Source organism: Delphinus delphis, chromosome 9 (assembly GCF_949987515.2).
Source record: "Delphinus delphis chromosome 9, mDelDel1.2, whole genome shotgun sequence".
Taxonomy (NCBI): Eukaryota; Metazoa; Chordata; class Mammalia; order Artiodactyla; family Delphinidae; genus Delphinus; species Delphinus delphis.
In genome coordinates this window covers 40,247,650-40,262,648 of record NC_082691.1, presented here as the reverse complement: position 1 = coordinate 40,262,648, position 14,999 = coordinate 40,247,650, and the positions used below count along the sequence as shown (strand labels likewise).

At 33.8% G+C, this 14,999-nt stretch overlaps 1 protein-coding gene across 1 annotated transcript in view; it reads right to left on the bottom strand.

Moving 5' to 3' along the window:
- DGKB (diacylglycerol kinase beta) overlaps positions 1 to 14,999 on the bottom strand; it is a 704,489-nt gene that overhangs the window by 433,069 nt on the left and 256,421 nt on the right. Inside the window, exons 16-17 of the mRNA XM_060020431.1 lie at positions 6,597 to 6,670; positions 3,269 to 3,343 (exon numbers count right to left, since the gene is read on the bottom strand). Coding sequence (XP_059876414.1) covers positions 3,269 to 3,343; positions 6,597 to 6,670 — 149 coding nt within the window. The remainder of the gene's footprint in view (positions 1 to 3,268; positions 3,344 to 6,596; positions 6,671 to 14,999) is intronic.

Genomic DNA, 14,999 nt, shown 5'->3' with positions numbered 1-14,999 from the left:
CACTACGCTGGGGAAACATTTCCAAGAAGCTGAGAAATGTTTTATGTTTCAGCTACAGTTTTCAGTCAGTAGTAAAACCAGGACTATAGACTTTACATGTGTTTTATTCTTTGTATTATTAAGAATATCATTTAATGAAATTCATATTTAGAGTTAAATATGTAATTTTCTTATTACATTTCTGTATATTGAGACCAAATGGATGAAGGGAAAGGAGAAAATAGTCATCTCCAGAGATGTTTTAGAGAACCAGGACTTGAAGCTGGATATAGTAACAATCTGAGACTTGGGATTGTCTACATTTTAGGAGGATGTGTATTTCTGGCTACATATTTAGCAGTAGCAATGTTGAATGGTATTTTTTTTCAACTTTTATGTTCAGAAAAGAAGAGATATTGGATAACTCAATGGTTGGACCGTGGTGAACACCTATTGTTTATTCCCACCGAGAATTCATCTTTCATCCTCAGGTTATACAGCATCCTCATTTGGCTTTGAGGAGACAAACAATTTAGATAATAGTCTTGACAGGACTGTTAAGTCAAGATGCTCCATCCCAAAGTAGCCAAGGCTGTGGCATGGGAAACAAGAGAGGCTAATAAATATGCTTCTCCTGGGGATATAAATTTTGAATATAAAAGCAAGAATACCAGAAACAATTGGAATCAATTTCTCTTAGCAGTAACTCCTACGGACTCTGTCTTTTTAGTCATAATTTCCTCAAATTGTCCTGATTCCTATCCTTTCTGAAACATAGTTCTTCATTTTTCCATTAATTATATGAGCTACTTCACAATTTTCCAGTAAACTCTATTTTGGATCATAAGCCAGATTATATTTCTGTTGTTTATAGAAAAGTCAATCTAACTAATGCCATATTCAACTTTATAACTGATTAGCCATGCAAATAAAAATGATAAGGATATATTTTCACCTAGTATATTTAACAATAATAAAAATTACTGAAGATAGCCAATTTAAAGTAGGGCATAGGAAATAAAACATTAGATATTGCTGCTGGGATTATAATTTGATACAAACTTTTTGTATAGTAATTTGGCAGAACCTGAGAAGTAAAACTGAAAATATTTGAATATGCTTCTAAAAACAGATAAATTGATAGACATTAACTTAAATTATGCCAATTATTTAAAAGTGCAGGCAATGTAAATATTTCCCAATAACAGAATAGTTAACAAAACTATGGAATACTGTGCAGCTCTTAAAAACATTTAAACTTATCAATATCTACTGAACTCAAACAATATCCACCATATGCTTTTGAGTAAAAGGAAGCAAGTTGCAGAGCAGTAAAAAAAACTACAGTCTAAGTTATATTAAAATATCCATTTATCTATGCAACACATATATGTGTGTCTATATATGAATATATTGTATATATATGAATACATTCTATACATACAGTAGTTTTTATATTTATAGAAGTTCTTGGAGGATATGCACAAACAATTCACAATAATATACTTGAGAGGTGGTAGTGCTTAAAGTGGGGCCCTTAACTTAATTTCTAAATAATATTCATTGTAGTGTGGAATTGTACAAGTACACTTATTACTTTTATTTTTCAGTATATTAAACTAGAGAAGATAATAGGATGGCTAACAGTTAAAGAGTAAAAGGAAACATGTAATAGATATTTAAAGTGGAGTAGGAAAAAAATAAAATGAGAAAAGGCTAAAATCAAAGTTATTGCAATAAATTTACATAGAGCTACAAAGTGATTATGTTATTGATTATTAATTAATAAATGATATTGATAACAAATAACAGTCATCGAGGACATATTATGTTGTAAGCACATTTTTATATGCTTCATGGGTAGCACCCAACTTAATTTTATAACTAGCCTATGAGGCAGGTACTATTCCTTCATTTCACGGAAAAGACCATGACGACACAGGGTGGTTAAATGATAAGGTTTATAATTAGCAGAGTCGTTACGTATTTAGTTTAACTATAAAATACAAGCAAATCCTGGATTTACTTGGTCTGGTGGACCTACAGAGGTCTTGGAGTAGCTAAACTTCTTAATGCAAAATTCCTTAATCCTGCAGATTAAGAGCTACTTCTTTGAAGTTCAGAGAATACTAAAGAACAAGAAAAAGAGGCATCCTGACTGAGCTTCTGTGTTAATATCAAGACTTTACTTTTCCTTGTCTTTAACTAGACTGGAACGTCCAGCATGTGTCTCACCTAGCCAATAATCTGACCATGATCCTCTACCTGGTAGAGTCTGGAGTTTGACAAAAGCAGTGTTCTGAACTAAATTCCTGTGGTGAGCCTGCCTTCTACAGCAAGGAGTTCCACACATCATGGCTCAGCATTTGGAAACTAGCCCTGGACAACAGGTAGCAGTCAATGGAAGAAAAAGATGAGTATAATTGTGGGAGCCTGTGCTAATTAATTGCATATTATTTACATTTATCTAACATGAGATATGATGGCATAAATTTTATTCTGAGTATTTAAAAGACAATTTTAACAGTTGGTTTCTCATTTCTGAGAATAACCTAGAAGACTTATTTTAACCATACCGATTTTGTTTTTTTTAAAGAAGTTTAGTTATAGAGCTTTTCTCTACTTCATCTGGTCTAATGTTTACTATCATGTTGATAGAGAGAAATCAGATCAGTGGAAGAAAATGACATTAATTAGTTAACTAGGCCAAGTTAATGATGAATTATTTCAGTGCATACTTGGGATATCAAAAGTATATGTATCTGTTGAAAAATAATTGTATTTCACGACACCTTGCCTATTAATAAAGTATCTTATAAAAGAGTGATATGTATTAGAGTTTGTAAGTAGTAAGTGAAAAAATCATATTATGATTTCCATTCTTTGTTAATGAGAAGAATTTAAAAAAAAGTTTTTTTTATTCTGTAGTAGATCTATGTCCTGTATTTAATAAACGGAAGGAGAGCAGTTCTTCTAACACATAGATGGTTTAGTAATTTAAGGACCCAGCTAATATATGTGTATGTCTGTGGTGTGATTATTATTAACATTACTACTAGCAGTATGAGAATTACTTCACAATATTTAGAAAGGAGGAAAATCTTATTGAAACAGGCCATTTTGAAAAACAGCACCTGTGTCAGTTTCTCTTATGTAGTTGATATTCAACGTTGTTTTGTATACTAATCTGGCTGCTGTATTTGAATAAAATTACTTCTACGTTTGTCTGGCTGCTTATTTAATTAATTAGTGTTAAATGAATTAATGGTAATGATATATATAGGCTTACCCTGGCATTGGTCCATTTCCAGCAAGACTGTAAACCTGACGAGGATTTAGCAGATATTGGAATTTTCTGTAAATTCTATAAAGATGAAAATATGGAAGGAAAAAATAAAATTTAGTGATATTTTTATTCTAAATATGCACATGCGTTTAGAACACCCTCTATCCTGCTTTGGAATGTTATTTAGCTAATAAGAGTTCAAATTAATATTTTAAAATATCAGTATACAATTAGTTAAATATCTTCTCTTAATAGATCCTTGGGAAATTTACAGATTATTGGGCCAATGTAACAGAGATGAAAGTTACTTATCCCATATGTGAAATGGGATTGGACACTGTATGCATGAAAGTAAAGACTGTGACTTTAGCTGCTTAATTATTTCACATGAACAATCATCTTGATGAGCTAGATCACAAAATTGCTAAACGTTTTCTACAGGCACATATTAAATAATTCATTTTTTTCTGAAAGAACTCAATCTTTGCATAACAAATGCAACAGAAATGTTTCTAAGTACACACACATCCCATATCAGAATTCTGAGACAAAATATTAAAAGTGAAGGAATATATTTGGTTTTTAAAATTAGTTTTTATATATACATGTGAAAATATTACTATATATCTTAACATATTCATATTATGTGTACTGAAACTCTCCAAATATCTACTTATATCCTCCCACGTCCTTGTGCAATACCCTCACATTCTAGATCTTGAATAATGATATCACCTAGCATCTCAAGAATGATCTTAGAGTCATTCTCAGTACCTCCTTTTCCCCAGCATCTAAAATCGAGGACAATCCTGCACCTTCTAACTGAGTAATGTCTATCATACCTGGTTATTCTCACTGCCTTACAAGTTCTCTCACCAGCTTTGTAAAAGTCTTGCCTATTCAGCCTTCTTCTGTACTTCTATTTAAGTACAGTCATGTTGTTTCCATGATGAAAAGTTCCTGTCAGTGGCAAATTACTTTTTTTTTTTTTTTTTTTTTTTTGCAGTATGCAGGTCTCTCACTGTTGTGGCCTCTCCCGTTGTGGAGCACAGGCTCCGGACGCGCAGGCTCAGCGGCTGTGGCTCACGGGCCCAGCCGCTCTGCAGCATGTGGGATCTTCCCAGACAGGGGCACGAACCCGTGTCCCCTGCATTGGCAGGTGGACTCTCAACCACTGCGCCACCAGGGAAGCCCGCAAGTTACTTATTAAATATTTTATTATATTTAAAATAGTTTATGTCTCATCTTTCTCCTCCTTCCTCTTAAACTTCAACCTCGCTGAATATCTCTTGGTTCCCTACCAAAACACCACACCTCTTTCCACACATCTGTCTTTTTTCTTCCTTCACCTGGCAAACATCTACTTATATCAGAACCAACTCAAAAGCTAGACTTCTAAGTCTTCAGAGACAATCATTTCTTCCTCTGAACTTCCATAGCACTTTTATTTTAAACAGTCCTAGCTTAGCTTTTGCCTTGGGGTTACTGTAGTAAATCTGTTTACGTGTCTGCCTCCCTGTATGACCGTGTCTTCTGTCTCATCCCCAGTTCCTAGTAGAGACTGGATTCCCTCAAGTGTTGCTGTCTGAATGATGTGTGAACATTTTCACACCTGTTGACTGGTATGGGAAACTATGTGTGAATATATAATTGTTACCTTTTTCTGCTTATCTAATACATCGAAGAAGAAAACCTACATATTTTGAAAGGAAAACCCTGAATAGAATTCCATTATTTGTGAAAGATGCTTCTTATGCATTCAGGAGAATTTATGACTGCATTAATAATAGATCTCCTTTAAACATATTTATAATTCTTTTGGCTTTGAACAGTCCCTGTGGGTGTATAAAGGACAAAGCATAAGTGGGTGTGCATATAGGAGCACTCAAATATCCTCCCTCTCCCCCATTAAATTTAATTTACTGATGACTTCAGTGCACCTATCTGTAGATATATATTTTTTAATTTAAAGAAAATTATTTTTATGTACTGGGAGAAGAGGGAGGCAGATATTCAATTAAGGGTCATTCTACATTATTAATGTTATCTTAATTTGAGGGGAATGTTTCCATTTGAAATATATATTTTTTCACTTGATACTTCATTTGTTTCTAATTTCCAACATGAATTTAAGTCTCATCTAATGCTTTGTGAAGAGTTTACTTCTTTTTCAAGATATCCATAATATATACAACTAACAAACTGTGAGTAGGAAAGGAGAAAATAATTTTAGCATCATTATTCATTTATATACCTAAAAGTGAGGCAACTATTCTCTTTAATAAAGCATTGTAAATATTTTATATTATTAAGTCACCAGTTATTTAAAATAACTTGTCTTATTTAGCAGAGTTAAAAGTATAACTATACGATGATAAAAGGGAAAATTTTTTAAGTAGAAATAATATTTTGTTGAATGGAAAATGACCATTCTTCATTTAATTGAAATGAAGCTGGAAAGTTAAATGGTAGGAGAGGAAATTACTTTTCAAAATTCCTTTATTCATGGAAACATTTCAATTTCATTATTTGGTGAAACCACAATGTAAATTTCTATTTTATTATCATAGCGTCTGTGTGAGTGCTTTTATCTGATTGCTCATTTTTTGGCTGGAATTAGTAAAGAGTTCTAGAAATTATTAAGAAAGGTACAACTGCATTTCTGTTTCTGACACTCCTTCTTAGAAGGACATAAGATTTACTCTTCAATGTGGTGATTTTCAGATTTTTATTAAATATTATGATTTAATCATTAATTTTACAAAAAGGAAAATTTTTTGTTGTCCACATGAATACTGAGATACCTGGTAATGCAGCTCATTGTTATTCTGATTAAATATACTGTGCTTCTCCAGGATATATGGCATCATGTTCTCCAAATGAACATGCAGAAAATCATTATAATATATTTTGTCTAGAAGCTGGATATAAATTCTGTTTCTAACTACTGGGCAATCATTTACCTGAAGTCACCTTGTTGACCATTTAGAGAACCAATTTTCATTCAACAGTATTTATGGAGCCATGTTGTATGCAAAGCTCCTTGTTAATGGCTAGGGGTGATAGGCAGGGTAGAGAGAATTCAAACACCTGAGATATGATAATAAAAATATCTACAAAAGGCCATTATTATATTAAAATTTCAACTGTAAAAACAAGGAGAGATCATACCAATATACATTGTTATATAGAGATGAGAGTAACACTTATTTCACTTTAAAATTAGTGAACCATGAGGTATAATATTTTTAAATGTTTTTATACTATAAATTTAGTTTATCTTTTTACAGATATATAACATAGTAAATAAATGTGATTTTTAAAAACATACCGTTCTCCTTGCTTCCCACCACTTTTGGGGTTCACAAAAACTAAAAGTGGATGAGTACCAGGAACAGGAGTGATCTAGAAGAAAAGTTGAATACGTGGACAAATTATTTATATTATATATAAAGAGAACCCCCCCCGTTATTTCTAAGTCGTGAAATGCCAATTAGCAAATTCAAGAATATGGTTCTTTTGTTCTGTAATGTGGATAGAGGATACATAGATAACAGATAGATCTAATTAGCAACATAATTAAATCCTGTGCTTTGACTCCATATATATCAAAATAAATACCCACTCCACTAAGAGGTGATTTTTCTAGCTAGGAATAGGGCAGAGGGGAAGGCAGCTATGAAAAGGGAATAACCTCTCAATAGCTAGGAGATGAAAACAATAGGTACAATTCGTGGGATCGTGTGTAAACCATCCAGAATAGAGCGGATTATGGTGGTAGAAAAGATTAGAAAAGAAAGGGATCAAAGTTTAAGTGAGCCCTACTCTTATAGACAATCCCTACTTTAGAGCTTTATAGCACATTTGGAATCCATCTTCCCAACCACTTGTAAACTAGAATCTAAATAAGATGGTTTGAGGCCACTTTCAGTCAGAGTCCCCATCTATACGATGTTTCCTCCATGCTTTCTTTTCCTGCTTGAGAAGAGATGCCAGTTAATCCAGTCTATTTGCTAAACAGGAATCCATTAAATTGACTGTGTCCCTATATGCCATGCACTGCTTTCATCACTATACATTCTCCTTTTAACCAAAAAAAGTGCCTGTCTTAGTGGAGCTTATATTCTGGTGGAGAAACAGACAAGAAACAAACAAATAAGGACTTCCCTAGTAGTCCAGTGGTTAAGAATCCACCTTCCAATGCAGGGCACATGGGTTCAATCCCTGGTCAGGGAACTATGATCCCACATGCTGCGGGGAAGCCCACGCACCACAACTAGAGAGAAGCCTGTGCTGCAGGGAAAGACCCCGCGTGCCACAGCGAAGATCCCAAATGCTGCAACTAAAACCCGACGCAGCCAAAAAAATAAATAAATAAATATTTTTAAAAAAGAGAAACAAACAAATAAATATACATTTTGTAGTGAAAAGTATCACTAGAAATAAAGCAGGTAAGGTGCTAGCACTTCATCGGTTGGGGGCAGAAACTGTTTTTGATAGAGTGGCAAAGGAGAACATTTGTATTTTACTTGAATTCAATGTTAAGAGGTAAGCTGTTTTAAATAAGAGTATTCCTATTCAGTGTATACCTATGTAACTCCCATCTAAACATAGTTTGATAAAACAATATTTTAATAACAAAAATATGCAACCAATGCAGTCCTCTAAATATTAAGTTGAAAAGTTTTAGATCAATTTACTTTTTGAAAGTAGAGTCAAAGTGTCCTTCATTGCTCTAGTATTTTTCCCTTAGAAAGTACCTGAAATATTTAATGAGAAGACTAAAAACAACCATTTTACCATATCAGGTTCTTCCTTTTGTTTAAACAATATAAGTTAAAATACCCTACCAACATATTTTCCTCCAATTCTTGTGAAATGCCATTTTTCTAATGAGTATAGGCACTGGGAAACTGTTGAAATCTTCACACTATATGAGAAGGTTGAGTAAAATATTCTCAATTCTTATACTCTTACCCAACTTGTTCCCATTACAATCTATTCTTTCTGACTCTGTTTTACTTCCTCTTGTAAAGAGGACACATGGGTTTTGTCCCATGTGTCCTCTTTACAATTTGATTTGTCTCTCATTCAGTTGGGAGATGAGATGGACAAGCTGGATCTGTAGTAACTCCTCAGCTCTTCACCCCTGAACTCCATGTGCTCAATCAGCTACTGGACAGAAAGTACCTACTAGCTTAAGACACTGTGCTATAAACTTGCAATGTGACTTCCCCCTCCCCCCATTAAAAGAAACACCAAAACACACCTCTGACTACTAGTATTCAGTTTCCTTTACTTCTCATTCTATTACAAAATCAGATAGAACTCCTAAAGTTTTCACATGCAAAAAGTAAGACTAACAAATGTGGATTTTAGTTGATTTTTGCATTTAATTTGAATTGTTATTCCTTATTTTTAAAGAGAGGGGAGATTCTCAAGGTAATTAAAATATTTTAGCAAAACATAACATCTGAATCCAAATACTAATTAGGATGATTGTCCCAAAATTCAATATTCAGTTTACCATTACATGAAATTACATTAAGTTCATTTGGGCAAATTTCCATATTCATTTGAAAATATATTTTGGAATAACTTTCAGAAATATTTATTAATTGAAGTGTTTAAAGGCATAATTATGACTTATCAAATAAAGGACAGTACCACGCTACAGAAAATTGTGTTCTGAGGAAACACTATTACAAACAAATAAAGATCCCACTAAACTATATTATGGTCTGTAGAGGATCTGAAAATATGAAAATATAAAATATAAAAATATAAAAACCTAGATGTCATTTTTAGGGGTGAGTAGATGGATAATTAGATCAAATGGATTAGAAAAATAGGAGAGAATCTAGATAAAGAATTTAGGATAACGATGATACTCTACAAGTGATAAAAGTCAAGAACCCAAAACGGAAGTACAGGAAACAATAAAATCAAATTAGCCAACTTTTCCTCACAATCCCCTTAACATAAATTCTGCTTGTAAAATAAGACTGTATAAAAATTGGAAACTTTAGATATTTATTTGTAAGTTAACAGGGACTGTGGAATACCCCTTTGACAATGATTCTAACAGATTAAAACACCTGACCTAATGTAATCTCCATTTAAGGAGTAGTATGTGATTCAATATCAAACCCACTAAAACTCTGGTTTTAGGGGATCATTTAATGGTGGTATTTATACAAGAAATGTCAAGGTTTCAGGCAAATCGGCATCGTTTTCAATGCTCATTCAAAAAGCTTTTAAATTCTGCTAAACTTTGGTACTATAAAAAGAAGGTCAATCTAGCAGAGTAAATTTAGGTGCCAGGAGACCAAAGGCAGCGTTTTTTAGATTTGAGAGCCAAAGACCTACAGTACTGCATAGCCATTTTCAAATCTACAAGTTAAAAATAAACAACTTCTGTGTTCACTAATAGTCCTGAAATAAGAAGCAGCATCTTAGTGACAGAGACTGCAATTTGTCACTTAATTCTCATATTCCTCTTCATCCTTAGTAAAAGAACCCTGAGTTTTAGGATTGCCTACATATGAGGACATTCTCTTATGTAAACATAGCACGACCACCAACATAGAGAACTTAACACGATTCTGGACTAGCTGCTTTTGTTATAAAAGCCATTATTGAGACAATTGGTGAAACTTGAATGGGCTCTAAGGATTAGATAGCACTAATGTATCAATTTTATATTCAAGTTCACTAATTCTCTTTTGAACTGTATCTAATATAGTCTTTAACAGGACAAATTTTGGTTCTTTACTTTCATACAATAATTCTGAAATAAGATATAAAACTCATTTATTTTGAAAAGTGATGTACTGTCATCCTAAAATGTCATATGCATTTTGTTATAGACTTTAGCGGGATGGGAAGCAGTTAGACAAAAATACAAGTATTTAAAAAATTCTGTTAGCCTAAAACTATTTGATCTTGGGACTAAATATTTTTATAGCACTTGAAGTAATTTCAAGTGGAACAGTATATAAAACAGATGAAAAGCAAATTACTATGTCTGAAGTGTGAAAGAACCCTGAACCTGTTCTCAGCTTCCCATCACCCCACTCTTGTGCTTGAGGCATCTCTACGGAGTCCTGGGCTTCTCAAAACAGTTTTTTAAAAAAACATCGGGGGGCTTCCCTGGTGGCGCAGTGGTTGAGAGTCCGCCTGCCGATGCAGGGGACACGGGTTCGTGTCCCGGTCCGGGAAGATCCCACATGCCACGGAGCGGCTAGGCCAGTGAGCCATGGCCGCTGAGCCTGCGCGTCCGGAGCCTGTGCTCCGCAATGGGAGAGGCCACAACAGTGAGAGACCCGCGTACCGCAAGAACAAACAAACAAACAAAAACATCAGGATAGGGTAATACAGTATAACAAAGAAAATACTGACGGTGGGAGAAAGTGTTCAGGAATATTTTACAGCATGTGTGGTACTTGAAATCTTGCAGAATGGTTATAAATTAGGTGTGAAGGACACTGCAAGAGCAAACAGAATGGATTCTCCTCTATAAAGAATAGAGCTAATCACGTGAGATCGTATTTACTCACATAAAGGGGCAGTTTCAATCATATAGAGTAAACACTGAAGAATAGGACTTTAGGGTCAGACTGGTTTGGGATCCCAGTTCAACCATTCCTTTCTACAGATATGCTCTCCCTTAGTGCCATCAATACGCCTTTCACTCCCAAATTCATAACTGTCCTCACCCTTGAATTCTAGATTCACATATCTGTCTGCCTGCTCGACGTTTCCATTTGGATATCTAACAGCATCAGAAATTTCGTTCCAAACTTTATTCATCCAGATCCTTTTCCATCTCAGTCAATGGCAACTTCATCATTGCAGTTCCATGGGCCAAAGTTCTTGAGATGTCCCTACTCTTCACTTCTTAATGAGGCCTAATCCCACTATCTGACTTAAAATTATAGACAACTCTCAGCCCTGACACATCTTATCTTATTCAGTTCCATTTTTTTCATTCCATTTATAACCTAGCACATTATATGGATGGAGACATGGACTCATTTTAGAGGACTTAGGGAGTTAAAATGACAGTGAAGAGCTGATTATAAGAATCAACAGGCCTGAGGACCCCAAGTGGGCATACACACACACATCATCAAAGAAAAGGAGTTAATTTTATACACACTCTATACATTTCTGTATAGTGCATATATGTATGTTTACAGTATTGGGAACTATAAGGATGAGATATTACAAATAATAAAGACAGTAGGGATAGAGAAAAGCAGTTGTGGTGGGGAAAACACTAGTTCAGTTTTAGATATTTCAGTATAAAAGTTCCCCTTTTTATCTTTTGCTAAGAGTATTACAAACTAGACTTTTTGGTTTGCAAGTGATGCTTATGCTTGGAAACTTTTTTCAAAGAATAATTAGGGACACGGTAACGTCGGCTTAATACAGTTTAAACAACAGTTCTGTTTTTTTACTTATTTGTTCACATGTGGATAATCATCTGTATTTTCACATCTATTGCACATTAAGGAATTGTAGTTTCAATGACATTTGATCATATGTATTAAGTGTAAACCTATGGTATGAGCGATGACAAAGACGGAGTACCTAACCACCTCTATTTGAAGTCCCCTAGGACTGGGGTTAATTAATGAGACTCATCCTAAGGTTATACATGATCTATTACTTCCTCTAATTAGAAATAATAATCCTGATCATTATGCTGGTTAGCTGGAAAGAAGTAAGATGAATGTGCTTAACTATGATTAATAGTCTTTAAGTAGTGTAAATCTCTTCTGTCACTGAGTTATATGCAAACTGGGCTGCAACTCAATGCTTTTTTATGATATATATAATTTTTAAAACTTGCAGAAAGAATTTTCTGTAAGAACTTTTTACCTTTTATGATAAAGAATAAGCATTTTATTATTTTAAAATTGATTACCACAACAAAAATGACTTATTTTTCCATTTTGTATGAAATGGTTATCCAATAATTTTATTCTCTTACCTTTTAAATATTTTCTCCCAAATTATGTGAATACCTATGTGCATCATATTTTAGTCCATTCTGCTGAGGTGAAACAGACCACTGCATGTGATTATATACCAATATTTTTTTAAGTAAAAAAATTTTAATGATGATGATTACAGTATTTACTTACTGCTGTTTTATAAGGGCTGATGTCTTCCCTTTGCTAACTGACAACTTTACCTGACACTTTTTTTTTTTTTTTTCTTTGCAGTACGCGGGCCTGTCACTGTTGTGGCCTCTCCAGGACTGGGGCATGAACCCGTGTCCCCTGCATAGGCAGGCAGACTCTCAACAACTGCGCCACCAGGGAAGCCCTACCTGACACTTTTATATGTCAAAGAAAGCTATGAAAAGTTACTATCTGGTTAGAGAAATGAAACACATCCACAGAGAAAGTTAATCACCTATTGTTTTTGATGTGACTAATTTAGTTGTAATAAGATTGTAAATTTTGGATCCTTTTTGAATAAAAAAGAAAACACAACTTATATTGCTATGTCAGTTTAAAGTCTTTAGAACACTCCGCATGCACCATTTAATTTTGGTTCTGATGTCTGAGTGAAGTCAGATGTAACTACACAAATCTTAGGAAACTGAGACTAAAGCAGTTATAATTCTAGTGCATTCATGCTTTTTATTTCAAACTTTGCAAGAATGTAATAGTACATGGAAGAGCAAGGTGGTCAGAAATATAGCATTTCTGGACCTGTTAAAATTTGTTAACCAAGGAGACAGGGATTTTAGCAGTAAAACAAACTCTGAGTCACATGGTCCTCATTCACACCTCACTAACTGTGAGGCCCTAGGAATAATTTGACTTCAGAACATCAATATGCTCATTTTTAAAGTGCTAATAATAATATTTATCATATGTTAGAGAGTTAAGAATTCATAATTACCTCATATGTTCATTGAGAGGTGTCACTTAATACACATAAAATATCATCACAGTGCCTAGAATATACTGTTTAACAAATGATGCGTGTTTCCCTTCCATGTTGAGAAGTATGTGCCTAGCCATATGTAAAATATACTTGAATTTTAAAATTAGGTTTCCCTTTTGTTATTTTCATTGCAGGAACCCAGAGCGACTAAAGATTTAAACTAATTGATATTGTCAACTGACTTATTAAAACTACAAATGTTGATTATTTTCCACTAAAAATTTCACAGGATCACTTAACAAACTAAAAGCTTTTGCTATCAAAATTATGAATAGATTTCATATTTGGGGCTTTCAATGAGATCGCTTAACACCCAAGTATGCCTTTCAAAAGGTGTGGACACTGATTTTCTCTTTCGATAATTAACTTCTATACTCTCTAACCAATGTAAATAAATTTATTGTTCCCAATTTCCTCTTTTTACATTTGAGATTAATAATTCATGAACAATATTCTATTCTCAATGTGTTTTATTATGTCAAAACAAAGCAGTAAACTGGTTATCAATATTTAAGCAATAATTATTAAATTTTCAATGAGATATTCAAAACAATGAAGAAGCAAGCATTTAGGCAACTACTGTGTGCTCTCAACCGTGCTTGTAAATTAAGAAATATAAAAGACATAATAACCCGCAGAATCACAGATAAAATAATAAATGAAAAAAAGATATAAAATCATGTATACTGAACACAACTATGTGACATAATATATCTTTGTGCGGTAAGAGGTTGGTAAATTTTCTTGGAGAACATGAAACTTGAAGCCTATTCTTAAGGAAAGGAATTAAAAATTGGAAGAGAGAAACGTATAGGTAGGAAAACAAAACAAAAGAACTTAATCCATAGATTAAGCCAAATTCTTTGATTGTGCTCATGTTTGACTGAGAAACACAGGCAAATAATTACAATAGATTCAATCTGCAGGATGCCTTAAAATACAGATGGAAAGAAATGTTACTTTTGATGTCAGAGACCCTAGGGGTAATTTAGAGGTTTTTAAAGTACTCAAAACATGATTTTGAGCTACCTGTGTTAATTTAAACTAGAAATATACATGGAGTTTTAATTTCAACTTAAAATATTGGAAGATATGGATAAATTATAATAGATTTTATTAAATAAACTTTCTTTTTTGTAAGATTAATTTATTTATGGCTGTGTTGGGTCTTCGTTGCTGCGCGTGGGCTTTCTCTAGCTGTGGTGAGCGGGGGCTACTCTTCGTTGTGGAGCATGGGCTCTAGGTGTGTGGACTTCAGTAGTTGTGGCACCCGGGCTCAGTAGTTGTGGCACTCGGGCTCAGTAGTTGTGGCTCGCGGGCTCTAGAGCGCAGGCTCAGTAATTGTGGCACATGGGCTTAGTTGCTCCAAGGCATGTGGGATATTCCCAGACCAGGGCTCGAACCCATGTCCCCTGCATTGGCAGGTGGATTCTTAACCACTGTGCCACCAGGGAAGCCCAGATTCTTTATTTTTATTATTGATTTAGAAAAAAATTCCACACAAGTAGAGTTCATTTTATTATTTTCTGAAGACATTTTGTGAGTCAAAATCACTTCCAAATAGATATAATAATATGTGCGGAGAACGTATACATAGAAATAAATAATGCATATGTATATAATAAAGGTATATATGTAGTAATAATTTGCCAAAACTTCAGATTGACACAAGATCTCTTACCAAGTTGAGTTTAAATGGAGATAACATCATAAATGATTAATCCAATCAGAATGTCACTCTGTCAATCAACTATAAAACTGACATCTT